At 47.7% G+C, this 19,836-nt stretch overlaps 1 protein-coding gene across 1 annotated transcript in view; it reads left to right on the forward strand.

Moving 5' to 3' along the window:
- The window catches only part of DYNC1H1 (dynein cytoplasmic 1 heavy chain 1), a 148,790-nt gene extending 133,602 nt beyond the window's left edge, over window positions 1-15,188 (forward strand). The window contains exons 72-78 of the mRNA XM_068254710.1: window positions 73-176; window positions 3,140-3,351; window positions 5,538-5,691; window positions 7,503-7,645; window positions 9,994-10,162; window positions 12,964-13,091; window positions 14,694-15,188. Of these exons, the coding sequence (XP_068110811.1) occupies window positions 73-176; window positions 3,140-3,351; window positions 5,538-5,691; window positions 7,503-7,645; window positions 9,994-10,162; window positions 12,964-13,091; window positions 14,694-14,822 (1,039 nt within the window). The 3' untranslated portion in view covers window positions 14,823-15,188. The remainder of the gene's footprint in view (window positions 1-72; window positions 177-3,139; window positions 3,352-5,537; window positions 5,692-7,502; window positions 7,646-9,993; window positions 10,163-12,963; window positions 13,092-14,693) is intronic.
- The last annotated feature ends 4,648 nt before the right edge of the window (window positions 15,189-19,836 follow it).

Below are 19,836 nucleotides of genomic sequence, written 5' to 3' on the forward strand. Positions count from 1 at the left end.
AATCATGTGTCTCCACTAATTGTCATGGGAGATGCAATCCTCTCAAATGTGATCACTTTTCTTCTTCCCCAGACGTGATGAGTTTGTGCAGTGGGTGGAGTTACTGCCGGACACACAGACCCCGTCCTGGCTGGGATTACCAAACAACGCCGAAAGAGTCCTGCTGACTACTCAGGGTAAAATACCGCTTATCGGCGAGCCGCGCTCTCATGTCTCAAACCTTCACTGTCTCCAGCCTCTGTCACCACCACTGAGCTCCACTCATGTCTCCAGCCTCCACTCTCATGTCTCCAGCCTCTGTCGCCACCACTGAGCTCCACTCAGGTCTCCAGCCTCTGTCACCACCACTGAGCTCCACTCTCATGTCTCCAGCCCCTGTCGCCACCACTGAGCTCCACTCTCATGTCTCTGACCTCCACTCTTATCCAGCCTCTGTCGCCACCACTGACCTCCACACTCATGTCTCTGACCTCCACTCTTCTGTCTCCAGCCTCTGTCACCACCACTGAGCTCCACTCATGTCTCCAGCCTCCACTCTCATGTCTCCAGCCTCCACTCTCATGTCTCCAGCCTCTGTCACCACCACTGACCTCCACACTCATGTCTCCAGCCTCCACTCATGTCTCCAGCCTCTGACACCACCACTGAGCTCCACTCTCATGTCTCCAGCCTCCACTCATGTCTCCAGCCACTGTCTACATGATTGTCGGATTCTAATGATACTAAATGCTCCACTAACTCATCTTGTGTTCCAGCTTCCTGGCTGTCCTCCATCCTGTAGCTGCTCAGTATCGTTTAGTCACATTCCTCTTCTAGATAATAGCACCTGTGTGTCATCTGCGTTCTGCCGCGATGTGTGATTGGGAAGGTAGCGGTTTCCTGCTCCTTGTCAACCACACATGGGCGGCTGTGTCACCTCTGTCCTCATCCTTCAACAGCCTTGTATTTTCCTGGCTTTCCTGACTCCTCCGCCTGCTGCCATCTCTCACTCACCCTCTGTCATCTCTTCTCAGCAACTTTTACTTTCATTGTGCTTCATTTTTCTGTTTCTGACAGTTTGTTTAGCTGCAGAATTAAAGGGCCATACATGTTGCCTGCTGCCAGTGCGCTCGTTGCAGCCATCATTTACATTTGGTCCTGGCATTTGACTTGCTATTATTATTTAGTTTTTATATAGCGCGGACATCTTCCGCAGCCCTGTGCAGAGTATATTGTCTTGTCACTAACTGTCCCTCAGAGGAGCTCACAATCTAATCCCTCCCATAGTCATATGCAATGTTCTCCCCAGAATATTTTTCCAGCCCGGTGGCATGAAAAAGTAGCCGGGTGGGGCGAGATGAGAGAACGCAGGGCTGGTGCTTCTGTGCTCAACTCTGCTTACAGCATAGGAGGAGGTGAGCTGATGACAGCCGGGTGCTCACCAAAACTAGCCGGGTGCAGCGCCCGCCTAAAAGAGCCTGGGGAGAACACTGATATGTCTATATATGTATCATGTAGTGTATGTATCGTAGACTAGGGCCAATTGTAGGGGGAAGCCAGTTAACGTATCTGTATCTTTTTGGGGAGGAAACTGGAGCGCCCGGAGGAAACACATGGGGAAAACCTACAAACTGCATGCAGCTAGTGCCCTGACAGGTATATGAACCGGGGACCCAACGCTGCAAGGCGAGAGTGCTAACCTCTATAGCATCGTCCTGCCCAAACGCCACCGTGGTGATCACATTTAAGGGGCATTTGTCAACCGTAAAGCCTGGGACCCAATTGAGCATTTTTAGCAGTGTTTTTGGATCACATGACAATTTAAAAATTCCCAAAAGTGCATTGCCAATGAAAAGCATGCAGGTGAGCCCGCAGGTCCTGCTGCATTTCTGGAGCGTTTGCGCTTCATTGCAAGGTACAGGAGCGCTGCAACATTGCTTTTAAATCGCCTACCTGCAGGATCTCCATTTCCATGTGCCTTGACTTCCGGTGTGTAGGAAGCCAGCTACTACAGTCAGAAAAAAGCAAATTGAACAGAATTGTATATGCCTGGCTCAGAGGACTACATCATTTAAAACGTTAGTTTTCAGGTTCGGTTTAAAGGAAACCTAAAGTCATTGAAAAAAAGCCAGTTTAATTTACCAGGGGCTTCGGACCCCAGCATACTCCCTGTGCCCGCGCCGGGACAAACAGATCCTCCAATCCCCCGCAGCGACCCACTTTTGTTTTCCAGCGACTCAGCAAAGTCGAAGGCCACTGCGCGGCCTTGGCCATGCTCCCGACGCAGGGGGGGGGGTCCTGCACAGTATGCGCGCCACCAGAAACTAAAATGGGTCACTGCGGGTGATCGGAGGATCGATTTGTCCCGATGCGGGCACAGGGCGGCTGCAGGGGGGTGGTAGAAGCCCCAGGTGAGTTAAAGAGAACCTGTATCAAAAAAAGTTCTACTCACATCAGTAGGGGCTACATCCCTGTAGCTGCAGGCAATCCAGCGCTGGCTCCCCCGAAGTCTCTGGCAATCCTCCCCCGACAAGCCTGACAAGCTAAATTTATTCACTTTCCCTGACTTCAGTGGGGGGGCGCTGTTGCGGCTCTCAGCACGGAGATAGGCAGAAATAGCCAATCTCCGTCGGTTCCGCTCTACTACGCAGGTACAGGAGACTTGCGCCTGCGCAGTAGAGCGGCCCGACAGCGATCGGCTATTTCCGCCCATCTCCAAGCAGAGAGCCGGTACTGCTCTGGAGCCAGGAAGGTAAATATTTACATCCCCGCCGTTCGGAGGGCCAGAGCAAGACTGCCGTAGGACACAGGAGGACGAGGGAAGCCTTGATAGGATCCGGAGGCTTCCTCCTACCGAGGTGAGTTATCCACCAGGGGAACTTTTTTCATTACAGGTTTTCTTTAAACTGGCTTTTTTCAATGACTTTAGGTTTCCTTTAAAGAAACTGCAGTCACAATTTTCCTTTGTGTTTGTATATAATGGCAGATCGTAGTTCTGCTGTAAGAAAGGATAGTGATTGCTGAAAATTGTCTTTTCAGCATTCTGGCAGCACATCCCTGGCCCAGTTTTGTGTTTTTTGTCTTGTTTATATTTAGTTTTGTGATTTTGTTTTGCTTTTGGTTGGCCTGCATGTTTAGTCTTCTCCCCCTTGTGGTTCAGGCATTGATATGATCAGTAAAATGCTGAAAATGCAAATGCTGGAGGATGAGGATGACTTGGCTTACGCGGAGACTGAGAAGAAGCAGAGGACAGACTCCACGTCTGACGGTCGCCCGGCCTGGATGAGAACCTTGCACACCACCGCCTCCAACTGGCTGCACGTCATCCCGCAGTCCCTCAACCACCTGAAACGCACCGTGGAGAACATAAAGGTTAGACCGCAAATGCTAAATGACCTGTGTGAGAAGCCCTCGCCGGAAGCTGCTGTCCACCAACTGCCAGGCCACATCCTAATTAGAGACAAGTCAATGAGCGGCTAAGAATTCTGGTTTGCATGCAAATTCTGCGCAGCCTGGAATTGGTCCAATCAGAATCCTCAGGTTTGGCCAAGTCCCACACTGTCCAAAATTATAAAGAGGAACTGTAACTCAGGTTTGAACTTCATGCCAATCAGCAGCTGATACCCCCTTTCCCATGAGAAATCTTTTGCTTTCTTCTGAAATATCATCCGGGGGGTCTGTATGGCTGATATTGTGGTGAAACCCCTCCCACAGTGTGATGTCATAACCATGATCCTGACAGTTTGATGTCTGTGAACCCCGGTGCATTGTGGAAAATAGACTATTTGATGTACAATCACATAGATTGATCAACTGGAAATAGTAACAGAATGGGAAAGCCATACTGCACGCTATCAGCGGGTTACCAAGCATACAGTCAAAAGTATGCTTCACTGTACTGTTCATGTACCCGTTATGCGTTAAAGAGAACCCGAGGTGGGTTTGAAGAATATTATCTGCATACAGAGGCTGGATCTGCCTATACAGCCCAGCCTCTATTGCTATCCCAATCCCCCCTAAGGTCCCCCTGCACTCTGCAATCCCTCATAAATCACAGCCACACTGCTGACAAAACAGCTTGTCAGAGCTGGCTGTGTTTATCTCTATAGTGTCAGTCTGCTGCTCTCCCCGCCTCCTGCAGAACTCCAGTCCTTGCCTGCATCCCTTCCCTCCCTGCTGATTGGAGGGAAGGGACGGGGGAAGGGACCGGAGCTATGCAGCAGCTGAGACTGACACTAAAAATGACACTAAAGATGTAAACACAGCCTCACAGCATGGCTGTGATTTATGAGGGATTGCAGAGTGCAGGGGGACCTTAGTGGGGTTTGGAATAGCAACAGAGGCTGGGCTGTATAGGCAGATCCAGCCTCTGTATGCAGATAACATTCTTTAAACACACCTCGGGTTCTCTTTAAACGCACCACATGCAGTGCATTGGGTTAACGCATTCCAACCAAATGCACTGAAACAGCCACACTGCACGTCACATTGCTTTTGTATTGCAATTCGGTGTTCCACATTACAATGCAGCCGTCACCCTGCACCGCAATGCTTCACTGTGAACCAAGTCATAATAGAATCCTGAGACGATAAATAAAAAATATTACATATATGGGGTTTCCTCCAGCCCCCTTCAAGCTGATCGCTCCCTCTCCGCAGGCCGCCTAGATCTTGTTTTTTTCACCACAAATTAAGCTTTCTGTGGGTGATACTGGATTTCAGTAATTACTTTACTTTTTTTTTATATGCAAATCCCCCCCCTCCCCCAAATCTCGAATTCCATCCCCCTATAGTTTTAAAATAAGCAATGCTTCTATAATTAAAACCCACTCATTTTATCTGCCCATTATTCCCGGGTATCCCAACATTTTAAATTATGTTCCTAGCACAATGAATGGCGCCATTATAATATTTGGAAATTAAGGTCTATTTTTTTCTGTTTAGGTGTTTTTTTTTTTTTTCGTTTTTTTTTTTGTGTCCCATCAATTGTAAGCCCTTATGCACTAAAATAGCATTAATATAGCCTCATGACATACATATAAAAAAAAAAGCTAAGTCCCTGAGGAAACTATTTATGGATGTATTTATTTTTTTACTGTTTAAAACATCTGCTTGGTAACTGGGGTGGGGGCTTTGGAAGGGATTTGAGTATATTATTTTATATTCTTTTTTTAAATTAAAAATATGTGGTGAGTGGAATTTAACTTTTCGCCACAATATGGCAATAGAAACACTCATGGATTACCAGGAAGTGTTTTTTTTTTTTCGACATTTTTATTCATGATCTGTATTATGAATGGACACGGCCCCTGAACGGGGACATGTCCATTCATTACACTACTCGGATTGGTATGAGGAAGCTGTGCTTCCCTTCCACAACCACTGACATGGAAAACCGCCGGGGTGCACAGGGCTGCTGCCACACGCCCGCACCGCGGCTCAGACACTTGATACGCGTCCAGATCGACTGAACTGGTTTAAAAAAAAAAAAAAAAAAGATAAATTCCTTTGTATGTTTACCCTAACCTGTAATTCATATTCTCATATGTGCTTTGTAGGATCCTCTGTTCAGGTTCTTCGAACGCGAGGTGAAGATGGGAGCCAAACTGCTGCATGACGTGCGCCAGGATCTGACGGATGTCGTCCAGGTCTGCGAAGGAAAGAAGAAGCAGACAAATTACCTGCGCACCCTGATTAATGAGCTGGTCAAAGGTGAGGCAGAGTCCACGGGACGTGAGAGACCTTGGAGCATTACAGCCTGTTCCATAAACTGCACTACACCAACACACCAGTGCCTAGACATAGACACAGGAGGATACAAGACTATTTATTTTATTTATAAAGCGCAAACATATTACGCAGCACTGGACGTTAGTTTAGGTTACAGACAATATTTAGGGGTGACATACAGCAATATGACAATACAGGAATACAAGAAAAGCCAGATCACGCAGCACAGTATGAGTACAAGGTAATGCTTAGTCAGTAACTGGATGGGAGCATGGAGATTAGGCAAGTCGAGTTCACTCAGATCCATAGGATGGGTGTACGGTAATGGAGGCGCATGATCAGGTAGGAGACGCAGGGAGGACCCTGCCCAATGGCTTACAATCTAGAGGGAGAGGTAGACACAAAAGGTAGGGGACCAGAGTTTAGCTGTGGGTTTAGAGCACTGGGGGGGGGGGAGGGGGGGTAGGCCAGAGTGAAAAGGTGAGTTTTGAGGGCCTTCTTGAAGATGTTGGAGGGGGGAACCCTAATGGGGGAAGGTAGGGAGTACCATAGTGTTAAAGCAGCTCTTGAGAAGTCCTGGAGGTATGCATGGGACTGGGTGATGTGGGGGGCAGTCAGGTGAAGTTCATTCGAGGAGTGGAGTGACCAGCTAGGTGTGTACCTCTAAGTGAGATCGGAAATGTAGGTTGGACAGGTTTTGTGGACAGATTTGTAGGTCAGACACAATATCTTGAATCTGATTCTGGACTAGATAGGAAGCCAGTGGAGGGGTTCACAGAGGGGAGCCGTCGGGGTGGAGCAATGGGAGGAGTGGATAATTCTGGCTGCCGCATTCATGATGGACTGCAGCAGGGCTATTCGGGTCATAGGGAGAGCAGACAGAAGGGCGTTGCAGTAGTCAAGGTGGGAAATTATGAGGGCATGGATGAGGAGTTTGGTGGTGGCAGAGGTCAGGAAAGGGCGGATCTTGCAGATGTTAGAGGTGGAAGTTGCAGGACTTTGTGAGGTTTTGGATGTGATATAGTAAAAAGAAAAGAATTTCTGCTGGTTTCTGTGTTTATCTGTGATGCCAAATGTGACATACTGTAACTTCTGTCTTATTTTTTCAACCCAGTTCAGTGTTCTCCTTCCCTTACTGTCCCTCTCACAGCAATCGCCACCTAGACCACAGTGTTACATCCCTGTGTAAACTCTTGAGGGAGGGGGGATTCAATTACCTTTTAATAGTTTCCTTATCTTATCTGAAATAGGACGCTTTATTTATTTTGTATCCGGAAGATAAAAGATTCTATGGACCAACATAGAAAAAATAATGTATAGAAAATAAAGCCATTTTATTCATTAAGTTAAATTCAGTAAAGTTCTTCTTTAACCCATTAGGAGCTTCAATAGTTATCTCGTTTGACCTCAGGCCGCAGAGCTCGTTGTGCTGTAAATTCTTGGAAGGCTTTGATGTCCCTCTACTAGTAAGAAATATAGAAACTGAAAGCAGAAGTCCTCTGTTATTGCCTTACGCTGCCTCCTAGTGACAAGTGGTCATACATTCACATTACAGCAGTACTAATTAGAAGCAGGGAAATGTAACAAATGAGAAATTAAAGTGTAAATACATTGGCGTGGAACACTTGCGAGCCTCTAAATAAATTGGCTGCTAAAGGGTTAAATGCATTCCATAGCCAATCAAAACAGTTACCTGCCTATTACCGTACCAGCTGTCCCGTGACACAGGAAAAACTCCTAAAATATAAATCCGCTCCCCTGCAATCCTTGTAACTGTCCTGTTCCCTGTGCAGGCATCCTGCCTCGTAGCTGGTCTCGTTTCACCGTCCCGGCCGGACTGACCGTCATTCAGTGGGTAGCCGATTTCAGTGACCGCATCAAACAGCTCCAGAACATCTCCCAAGCAGCAGCTGCCAGCGGAGCCAAGGAACTGAAGGTAATCTGGGGGGGGGGCAGGTGTATGGCGAAGAGGGGTACATAACATTCATGGGGGTATAGGCAGAGCATTCAGGGGTTAGCAGAACTTAATGCATTTACTATAATGGCGGTATGGTAGGACACAGTCTGGACACACAAGGAGTAAGGAGAAATGTGATTGGTCGATGGTATGGTTGGGAGCAGCCTGTCCAGATGCACAAGGAGAAATCTGATTGGTTGATGGTATAGTAATGAGCAGTCCTTCCAGATGTACGAGAAGTAAGGAGAAATCTGATTGGTTCATGAGGAGTAAAGGTAGCCATACACTAGTACAACTTCCCGTCGATATACAGCAGATTCGATCACTGTGATCAAATCTGTTTTAAAATCGTTAACGCAAATGTTGACCGATCGACTGATTTCTATCTGACAGTCGATCAGTCCAGGTGGAAAATTTTGCTCAATTGTCGGTGGGACGGTGTGCGTTGCTAGCGGTGTTCGATTCGGCGATGACCAACGCAGCATAGCGGCAGCAATGATATCACCTGTCCGCAAGTGCGAATCCCCGGGTCCATGCTGTCACTTCAAAATCTATGTGCAGTGTATGGGCAGCCATTAGATCCCTCTGTGATTTATCTGTTGGTCGGTCTAGTGGCTATCGACCACTGTATGGCTGCCATATTTATTTCCTTTTAATCAATACCAGTTGCCTGGCAGCCCTGCTGGTCTATTTCTCTGCAGTAGTATCTGAATAACACCAGAAACAAGCATGCAGCTAGTCTTGTCAGATATGACAATAATGTCAAACACCTGATCTGCTGCATGCTTGTTCAGGGGCTATGGCTAATAGTATTAGAGGCAGTGGATCAGCAGGACTGCCAGGCAACTGGTATTGCTTAAAAGGAAATAAACATGGCAGCCTCCATATACCTCTCTTCAGTTCTCCTTTAACCACCCTGGCGTTCTGATTAAATCGCCAGGGTGGCTGCGGGAGGGTTTTTTTTAAATAAAAAAAAAACTATTTCATGCAGCCAACTGAAAGTTGGCTGCATGAAAGCCCACTAGAGGGCGCTCCGGAGGCGATCTTCCGATCGCCTCCGGCGCCCAGAATAAACAAGGAAGGCCGCAATGAGCGGCCTTCCTTGTTTTGCTTATATCGTCGCCATAGCGACGAGCGGAGTGACGTCATCGACGTCAGCCGACGTCCTGACGTCAGCCGCCTCCGATCCAGCCCTTAGCGCTGGCCGGAACTTTTTGTTCCGGCTGCGCAGGGCTCAGGCGGCTAGGGGGGCCCTCTTTCGCCGCTGCTCGCGGCGAATCGCCGCAGAGCGGCGGCGATCAGGCAGCACACGCGGCTGGCAAAGTGCCGGCTGCGTGTGCTGCTTTTTATTTCATCAAAATCGGCCCAGCAGGGCCTGAGCGGCAGCCGCTGGCAGTGTTGGACGAGCTGAGCTCGTCCAGACCGCTCAGCTGGTTAAAGTGGATCCGAGATAAACTTTTACTCATTGCATAATTGTGTTCCTTTTATATAGTTTATAGGGCATTCCTCAAGCCAAATACTTTTTTTTTTGTTTTTTTTGTTTTAATATTCTAATTCCCTATAAACTAAACAAGCCTCGCCCACAGCTCCTTTTGTGCCTTGGCATTGTAGCAAGGGCTTATGGGAGCTCAGTCTGGGGAGGAGGAGGAGGTTACTAGCCAGAGATTTCAGAGGCAGAGGGTAGGAGGAAGGAGGAGAGGGGAGTGAATTTACACACAGGCCAGCTGATAGCATCTCCAGCCCTCAGCCTGTAACAATGTGACAAACAGAACATGGCTGCCCTCATTGTATCACAGGAATAAATAATCATAAACTGTTGAAGCTGTTTGCAGCTAGATATCCTGTGTAAACTATCTAAACTTTAGATGAGATATATAGACAAGTTACTGGTTATAGTTAGTTTTTCATCTCCGATCCGCTTAAGAAGAAATCTAGTTGATTGGATGGTGGGGAACAGTCCTTCCAGACGCACAGATGGTTGATATGTTCGATATTTACTTTTCTTTACCACATTCTGGACATGTTTTATGAAGACATGGGATTCCTCCAGCCTTTGTTCCCTTTCGCCTGCTGGTACACTGGGAACAGAAATAGAGATTACCTCTTCTTAACTGTTATTAAAGTTTTCCCCACTTATAATGCCTATTCTGTGGCTGTAGACTAAGCCTGCCGGTACTGATGGGAAAATGTGGCGATTGTATTTTTGGCTGGGTTTTTGCTTTGTCAGGCTAGTGTACAGACATATTACTACCTTGTAATGTGAAGTGTGGTCTGTCTCCAGGATGTGGCGCATGCTGCTGTATTCATCTGTGTTTTTCTGTTACCAGAACCTGCACGTGTGGCTGGGGGGATTGTTTGTCCCTGAAGCTTACATCACGGCCACCAGGCAATACGTGGCTCAGGCCAACAGCTGGTCCCTGGAGGAGCTGTGTTTGGAGGTCAGCGTCACCACCTCCCAGAATGCCATTCTAGATGCCTACAGCTTTGGTGTGACAGGTACGTGTGCTGAGCTAGAACACTACACTGTGTGTCTGACACTGCCTCTAAGTTACACTGTGTGTCTGACACCGCCTCTAAACCTGCGCGCTGTGTCTGACACCGCCTCTAAACCTGCGCGCTGTGTCTGACACCGCCTCTAATCTACACTGTGTCGAACTCCACCTGTACACTGCACTGTGTCAGACACCGCTTCTAAGCCACACAGTGTGACATGGCCTCTAAGCTACATGCTGTGTGTGACACGGCCTCTAAGCTGCACGCCGTGTCTGACACGGCCTCTGAGCTGCACGCTGTGTGTCGGACACGGCCTCTAAGCTGCACGCTGTGTCTGACACGGCCTCTGAGCTGCACGCTGTGTGTCGGACACGGCCTCTGAGCTGCACGCTGTGTGTCTGACACGGCCTCTGAGCTGCACGCTGTGTGTCTGACACGGCCTCTGAGCTGCACGCTGTGTGTCTGACACGGCCTCTGAGCTGCACGCTGTGTGTCTGACACGGCCTCTGAGCTGCACGCTGTGTGTCTGACACGGCCTCTGAGCTGCACGCTGTGTGTCTGACACGGCCTCTGAGCTGCACGCTGTGTGTCTGACACGGCCTCTGAGCTGCACGCTGTGTGTCTGACACGGCCTCTGAGCTGCACGCTGTGTGTCTGACACGGCCTCCGAGCTGCACGCTGTGTGTCTGACACGGCCTCCGAGCTGCACGCTGTGTGTCTGACACGGCCTCCGAGCTGCACTCTGTGTGTCTGACACGGCCTCCGAGCTGCACGCTGTGTGTCTGACACGGCCTCCGAGCTGCACGCTGTGTGTCTGACACGGCCTCCGAGCTGCACGCTGTGTGTCTGACACGGCCTCCGAGCTGCACGCTGTGTGTCTGACACGGCCTCTGAGCTGCACGCTGTGTGTCTGACACGGCCTCCGAGCTGCACGCTGTGTGTCTGACACGGCCTCCGAGCTGCACGCTGTGTGTCTGACACGGCCTCCGAGCTGCACGCTGTGTGTCTGACACCGCCTTTAAACGCTGGCACCCACAGTCAGATCTATGTCCAGTCAAGAGATAGGAATTCCAAATCAATGTACACTTGTTTGCAATGGCTTTCCCACCCAGTCAGTTGCTCTTAGCAAATTCTGGTGCATCCCCTGCTCATGTGACAATATTTCACTCTCGTCTGTACATCCACTTGGCCTGACCGATGGCTCCTATACAATTATAGGATTTAATTATTTATGGAGCTTAAAATAATCCTGAGATGGGAAAAAAGGAAAAATGTATGCACACCTGGGCCTTGCTCCAGCCCCGCTCAGGCTGATCGATGCGTCTTTCTGCGCTGCCTGGATGAATTCACACCATTATATAGGTCAAACAGCATTGCAACAATGTTATCTAGAAAAAAAGAAAATTAATTCTGCAAAAAAGCATAAAGTTTTTATTATTAGTTTCCAGTTGTCAGGCAGAAGAATTACATTTTGATCTGAGCCTTTCTTAAATGAAATAGAAATAAATCAAAAATAAAGCTGCGCTAATGGATAGAGAAAAACACATGGAGCGCACTAAACACAATACTGTAAATTGTCACCAAATGTCACTTTAAATATTAGATGCGCTCACGGCTGAAATAAAGAGAAAAGTCACTTCACAAAGTCACCATCCAGTGATTTGAACAATGTCCAGCTGAATGTCCCAGGACTCTGGAGGATTTCTTCAATCAACAGCCAACATGTCATAAAAGGAAAAAACACAGAAAAGGGGACATAGCGTAATCCAATTCATACAAACGTTGCCCGTCACCGCTCAAAGTACACCTCTGTGCCTGGACACACTCCCCCCTGAGTGCCCGCACTCACCCAATCAACCTCCAACAAATCCGGAGGTAAGGATATACAGCATGAGTGGGAGACAAGGCAGGGATCAGCCACCACGACCAGATTCTAAGACTCAAAACAGCGCCAGATAGTATAAAATCATTTAATAAAGTACGGGTAAAAAAGTATCACACTCACAAGCGTAGGAGGTAAACAGGCATGTAGCAAATATGCGGATGCAGTCCCGGGTAGCCGCTCACACACACGCTGCCTCAGACCTTCCTTTCCTGCGACTTCCTGGTTGTGCCGGTCATGTGACGAAGCTCCGCCCTATGCATTTCGTCATGAAAATGACTCATCAGGGGCTCACGTCACTCTAGCTATGCCGGCTCATATATTCCCTAAACCAAAACCTCCCACCTGCTTAGCTCCACCTTATATTAAAATAAGGTCCTCCGCAGACCAGTGTCTCAGCGCTCACCCTTCTGCATAAAACAATACATAAAAAATAAAAATGAATAAAAACTTAGCAGACAATTAGAAACCATATATCTACATCCAGTAGCCTGTGCCGGTATATACTTCTCAGTACCAGACAAACTTTAAAAAGAGCCAGATCTGCATGTCAGCGCGTCAGTATGTATGGGCATGTGGACAAATCCAAACCGCTGGTGCATAGCGATAGTCACAACAGCTACCCGCCGCCATGCGCAGCAACACTACACGCGCCTAAACGTGGCAAAGGCATCAATATTTCTTAAATGGAATGAAATATTGAATGGTCTGTACCAGAGCTAAGTGTTGTCATACATGGTACCATTCAATCCATTCATTTGATCGAATCAGTCATAAAATCAAAAAAGTTTTTGTTAAATTAATTGGTACAATTTTCTTAACCAAATAAAAATAGAACCTGATCTGTTTCAGGTTCTATTTGTTTGGTTTTGTATTTTGAATGTGATGTTTTCCTAATGTTTTCGGTCTCATCTGTTAACAGGACTGAAGCTGCAAGGAGCGACTTGTACCAATAACAAGCTGTCTCTGTCCAATGCCATTTCCACCGTGCTCGCTCTGACCCAGCTGCGATGGACCAGGCAGACCAACACTGAGAAGAAAGCCAACGTGGTGAGTAGGAGTCCTACAGGTGTCCGCTTTGTGCCAACCCTATCATTGTGACCCGCCAATACCCCCAGCTGTCCCCCCAGCCCACCCCTAGCCCCCAGCTGTCTCCCAGCCCACCCCTAGCCCCCAGCTGTCTCCCAGCCCACCCCTAGCCCCCAGCTGTCTCCCAGCCCACCCCTAGCCCCCAGCTGTCTCCCAGCCCACCCCTAGCCCCCAGCTGTCTCCCAGCCCACCCCTAGCCCCCAGCCCACTCCTAGCCCCTGGCTGTCCCCCAGCCCACTCCTAGCCCCTGGCTGTCCCCCAGCCCACTCCTAGCTCCTGGCTGTCCCCCAGCCCACTCCTAGCCCCTGGCTGTCCCCCAGCCCACAGCTGTCCCCCAGCCCACTCCTAGCCCACAGCTGCTGCCCAGCTGCCAAATTAACACATTACACAAACTTAAAGCATACCTGAACTGAAAATATCAAAGCTGGCCATGCCTGGCAGTTCTTCAGTGCCCCATTCCCTTCAGCTTAGCTGGCCTCCCCTCTGTCCTTCTACTTTGCCCACCCCTTTTCTGTTCAGTCCACTCAGAGCCGGGACAAGGTCTTCCAGCACCCAAGGCTGAGACACCAAAGTGCGCCCCTCCATCCCTCCCACACTGATTGCTATTAGAATAAGAGGCCCCAGGGCCCCCAACACCTTAATCTCTAGTCATTTTGCTTGAAGTCACTGCCATGTATCCTCTTTTCTTATTTCTCTCTGCTTCAAACACAAAAGGGGAATGATAGCTGAGTAACTTGTGCGCCCCGTCCTACACTGCGCTCCAAGGCTGAAGCCTCCCTCACCTCCATTCAGCCCTGAGTCCACTTGCACGCCCTCTTTGTGTGCACACCCCACGGCAGGACATCCGGCACATGCACTGTTGCAAATGTAACCAATCTATGCATGTCGTGAACACTCCGGGATGCAGCTGCTGGGCACAGCTGTTTGGGAGAGCAATCAATAGGGGGGTTCATGGAGGGCACAGAACATGCCCCCTAGGCTGTCTGATAAGCTGAGGGAACACTAAGGTTAAGGGGGCAGTGAAGAACCCACTGGCATGACCAGCTCTCATCACGTTTGCTTTAAAGCTTGTAACGGCAAATTGTTCTCGTCAAGGTAAAAAAAATAATTGTGGGTTTTGTATTCTCTTCCCCCCCCATTACAATTAGGGACTGTAAATGAGGTGCTGATAATGATTTGCAAAATGTATTAATTTCTAAGCTGCATGAAATTTGCTTCAACTTTGTTATTAGCATCTCACTGACTATCCCTAAATTACAAATATGATGTTTTAATTTAGCTGCGCCTGCTGATTTCTCTGGTAGATGCTGTGAGTAGCAGAGTGTGTTGCTTCACTGTTGCGGTAACATTACAAGAGCAAAGTCCCCAGACTTGGTCTATAATCAGGTCTTCTTTGTATTGCAGCGCTGAGGCCTGCCCTGTACTTGCATAGCTCACCAGGCCACCAGCAGGGGAGCTCTAAACAAATATTTTCATTTTGTACAAGAGCAGAGCTTATGGAGGCTTTTCTTAGGGCATGGTGTCCCCCACCCCAATAACTGTATTTTCTCTTTTTTCCTCCAGGTCACACTTCCGGTTTACCTGAATTTCACTCGTGCAGATCTGATCTTCACTGTTGACTTTGAGATTGCCACTAAAGAAGACCCCCACAGCTTCTATGAAAGAGGCGTGGCCATCCTGAGCACAGAGTAGACTCCCCCCACAGCTTCTATGAATGAGGTGTGGCCATTCTCAGCATCAAGTAGACCCCGCCCCCCTCGTGTCTTTTTATTCGGTTAGTGTTGGCTTGCTCAGTGCAGGCTGGATATAATGGGAAGGCTTAGCGTTACGTGACAAGATGGCGACGTGTTGGCTGCAGGAGGTTGGTGAGAAGCAGAGGGACGGCGGGTGTAAAGCGTAGATCTGGATGGACAGGAAAGTGATGAATGTTCTGGAGATGGTTCTTGTAGGTTTTACTCTCAGTTGGGAAAAGACAGCTGTATCCGTGTAGGTTTTTTTTATGTGTCCCTAATCTGTACCGTGTCCTCATTTTAACCTAATAAATATGCATTACGTTCACTTCCTGTGTCGTCTCTCCAGGCAGATAACCTAGATAAACGTCTCTGCGGGTAGCAAAGTGTGGAATCCACCAATGTACAGCAGAGGAGCTGATTAACCTGTTTATCACCAGCCAAACTTCAAGAGGCCAATTGATCTCCTCTGTTACCTTCACGTGACTGATTATAAAGGGAGCCATACATCGATTGACTTGGTGGTCGACCATCCAATTTGATAATTATCGAATTGGATGAAAGCCGGTGTCGCCAAGAGCATGCCTGATGGATGGTACAACTAACTTCGGGGTGAAATTGGTCACATATCAATCTGACCTGCTGCAAGGTGTCAGCCGTCGTGGTCTATCAGGTGCACGGCGGAAATGCAAGCGATATCTGGATGAGCGACAAAACCCTTGGTGCAGTTCCCCTAGCACAGTGATGGCTAACCTTGGCACTGCAGCTGTGACAAAACTACAAATCCCATCATGCCTCTGCCTCCCCGAGTTATGCTTAGAGCTGTCCCAGTATTGCAATGACTCATGGAACTTGTGGTTCCACCACAGCTGGAGTGCCAAGGTTAGCCATAGCGTATAAATGTGCCCCCCTCCTTCCCCCCCCCGTGTGTGCTTTTATACATTACTAGCTAATTGCCCGGGGATGTATTTGGCTGGTGTTGGCTTCGGATACTTTTTCTAACCCTAACACACAATTACTCACTGACCAAGTTTGTGGTCTTTGTCATCAATAATTTGCATTGAAATTAAATTAATCTGGCTGTGGCTCCACCCCTTTTTTCTAAGTTTGTACCCTAGTCACCCAATGTGACAGGTTTGAGGCTTGTGCCATGAAATATTCCCCTCAATTTTGATTGGCTTTTGTAGGCTCCACCCACTTTCCTGAATATTAATCCCAGTCACCCAGTGACCAACTGTGCAAAGTGTGAGAACCCTACAATTAGCAGTGTAAGTTTACATTTTTCCAGTGAAATTTGTATTTGTCTCCACCCCTTTTTGGTTGGGAATAAAAAGAATCCTATATGTTACTCCAGGTAATGTACTATGTGTGCGCCAAATTTCATTCAAATCCGTTCAGCCATTGTGTGATCGAGTAACAAACATCCAAACTTTCACATTTATAATATTAGTGAGATCTGTCCTATATGTTGCCCACCATGCGGTTGCCCATCTGTCTTTGGAAACCCTCTCCTCCATTAGTGCTATCCTGAGGTGTATAGCGCTTAAAGTGAACCTCCGGACTAAAAATTTACTCAGCAGAACTGAAAATGCTTGGTGTTTCTTTAACAGTTTCACAGCATCAGAACTTTGTTTTTCTTACCAAAGCATCATTTTTAGCTGCATTTTTATCTAAGCTCCACCCATCAAAGAAAAAGCCCAGGCTTTTTTTCCCTGATGCTGTGCAGAGCATGATGGGATTTCCTATGTTGTTCACGTTGCCTAGCAACTCTGACAGGTGCTCAGGACACAGGACAGTTTGAACTGTGTCTCATGCTCCCTTTCACCTCCTTTCAACCAAAAAGATGGCTGCCATCATGAAATCAAACATGTGCCTGTTCTTTTAAAACAGAGTAGGTAAGAGATTATATTACCTATCTATTTTAATTAACAGAACTAATGTAACTTAATGACCGTATATTTGTTTAGGCTGAAGTTCCTCTTTGAGGAGCTGGAGTCCAAAAACGGATGGTCACCACTCGGTGGGCGACCTAGGACAGATGTATAGATGCAAACATGAATTTATACACTACGGGGACAGCGGAGGAATTAGACTCCAGATCAATTTCAGCATGAAATCGTCCGTCTGCGGTGTATGGGCAGCTGACAGATCTTTCTCTAATCTGATTCGATCAGAGAGATCTGTCTCTTGGTCACATCTGCCAATCATCGCCTGATGTATGGCTACCAACTAGGATAATGTAAACAGGTCGATATAAGTGAATGAATCAAGCTACAGAAGGGAATTCTCACCATTTCCGGATTCTGGGAAGATGGAAGGAAACAAGAGTGGAGAGCAGAGATGGTCAGACCAGTGAAGCCGCTAGATGGTCATTGAGGTGTCGGCTTATGTGTGGCTTGAAATTACGCCAATCGAGTGCACAGCGGGACTGTTCTGATTGGTCCACTCCCAAGTGACGTTAAATCTGCACGCAAGCTGGAATGATTAGCCTGTTGTAGGATTGTAGCTGCCATCCATTACATATAGGCTGGATTTACCAGTAGGCACTGAAGGCTCGTGAATATTGTATGAGAGGCGGCTCACTGGCCACCAATGTGCTGCCACTTCTCTGCTTCCTCCATGAGCGAGCAGAACAAGAAGAAACTCGCCAAGCTCTGATGTTCCTGCGCAACGTCTCTCCACAGCAGCACAGCCAGCATCCTCTCCTTGGTAACAGCGGTGTCCTATGATGCCGGTATGTGCAGGCATCACACGACTGACACCGCTGTTACCAAGGAGATGAAGCCGGGTGCATGGATGTCACGCTGGAACATCAGGAGAAGGTGAGTTTCTTTTTACTAATGATCCGCTTGCCACTTTGCAGCGGGAGGGAATTAGCTGCAATACTGATATATAAAGTGCCAACATATTCCATGGCACACATGACCGCGGGAGGGAGGCTCATATGACTGAGGTAAGGAGACAGATTTGGTCTGTATTAAGGGGCGACTATTATGGAGCCAAAGCTTATGTGCCTATAGGCTCCGAGCTGTAAATGCGGTCCTGCCCCATGGAGATAATTATAACGTCAAAAGGGGAGGGGCTTCACTCCCAACACTCAAAGAGAACCTGTAAACAAGAATTGAACTTCATCCCAATCAGCAGCTGATACCCCCTTTCCCAGGAGAAATCTTTACCTTTTCTCAAACTGATCATCAGGGGGCGCTGTATGGCTGATATTGTGGTGAAACCCCTCCCACAGTGTGATGTCAGGACCATGGTGCTGATAACAGACTGGGAGCCTTTTTGTATTGTGGGAAATAACAGCTGTTTCCATCTGCCAAAAAGCATGCAGCATCTCCTTCCACTGACATCACCTGCCAGCAGTAAAAATGTCACCATGTAATACATGTCAGAATGTAAATCAGGGAGAGGAAAGAGTTTACAATGGGCAAACACTGACTAAATCATGTATACATAACTAGCTGACCTAAGCACGTTTGAAAACAGGCTCTAGTTCACTATCTCGCCGCCGCATGTCAGTGCGCATGCCCGACTCCCTGGCCCCGTCCTCCTGTCCCAACGGCTGTCTGTGCTGCGCACATGCGCAGTAGCAAAAAACACGGACGCAGCGACACTGATATTGTATAGGAGTATTGTAAAAATGAAGCCCTTGATTACATTATTTTCACTGGAGTTCCTCTTTAACAGCTAGGGATGCTTGGAATTCGAAGTACTGTATATTCCTGCGTATAAGACTACTTTTTGACACTTGAAAATCTTCTGAAAAGTTGGGAGTCATCTTATACGCTGAGTGTCATTGATGCCGGGTGATACGCCCTATCCTGTTACCGCCTCTCATATCTCGCTGCTGAGGACTGTAGTGAAGCGGCGCAGGCGCATATATGCGAGATCTAAGAGGCAGAGAAGGAGACAAATAGGATACAAGGGCGGGCCGGAAGGGTGAAAGAGGCGTGTTTTATGGGCACAGCGCGATCTATTCTTCCATACCGCTCTGATAAACAGGGAGACAAGGAGAGCTGACCAGTCCACTTCTGGAGAGGGAGAGCTGACCAATCCAACCAGTCAAATGACTTTATACTGTTATATACTGGGTACCACATACAGTACAGCACCAGAATATGTTCATATATAGCACCAGTATATGATTTTTTTAATTTAATGTGGTGTGCATTGGAAGAGGGGTAGTTTTATATGGCGAGTATATCCCAAACTATATTTTAACTATAAAAGTTGGGGGGTCGTCTTATATGCCGGAATATATGGTAGATGCTAGTTTTGGTAAGTTTGGAGATAACCAATTCAAATGCAGCATCTCACTGGTCCATTTCCAAGCTGCAGATGCCTGTGCCTATTAACAGTATGAGATCATCACAGGTATGCAAATTGTTTAGAGTTGATGCAAATTTATGCAAATATATGCAGCTTGAAAATGGACCAATCACTTTAAACCTGGGTTTAAATTGATAAGACAAGACAAATAACCTTTATATTGCGCTTTTCTCCTTGCGGACTCAAAGCAGCAGAGCAGCAGCCACTAGGGCGCGCTCTATTGGCAGTAGCAGTGTAAGGGAGACTTGCCTAAGGTCTCCTACTGAATTAGTGCTGGCTTACTGAACAGGCAGAGCCGAGATTCGAACCCTGGTCTCCTGTGTCAGAGGCAGAGCCCTTAACCATTACACCATCAGCCAACTGCTGATTAGTCCATTTCAAACTGCATTTATTTGCATAATTTCAGAAAAATTGCATCTCAATCATACCTAATTAACAGCAATACTTCTCCTCGGCATGGCTCTAAATACCTGTTACTGGCATGCAGCGGTCACTGTAGTTGATGCGTGACTGGTACTTTATTGCTGCATAGTCCGTTTATACTGCCTCCTAGTCCAAGCTGCTTTCAAACGGTAGCCCTGGAAACCAACCAGTTATCTCTTCTCACAAGTGTGGCTCCATTTACAGTGATGTGGCATAACGTC

The sequence above is a fragment of the Hyperolius riggenbachi genome, chromosome 9 (genome assembly GCF_040937935.1).
Source record: "Hyperolius riggenbachi isolate aHypRig1 chromosome 9, aHypRig1.pri, whole genome shotgun sequence".
Taxonomy (NCBI): Eukaryota; Metazoa; Chordata; class Amphibia; order Anura; family Hyperoliidae; genus Hyperolius; species Hyperolius riggenbachi.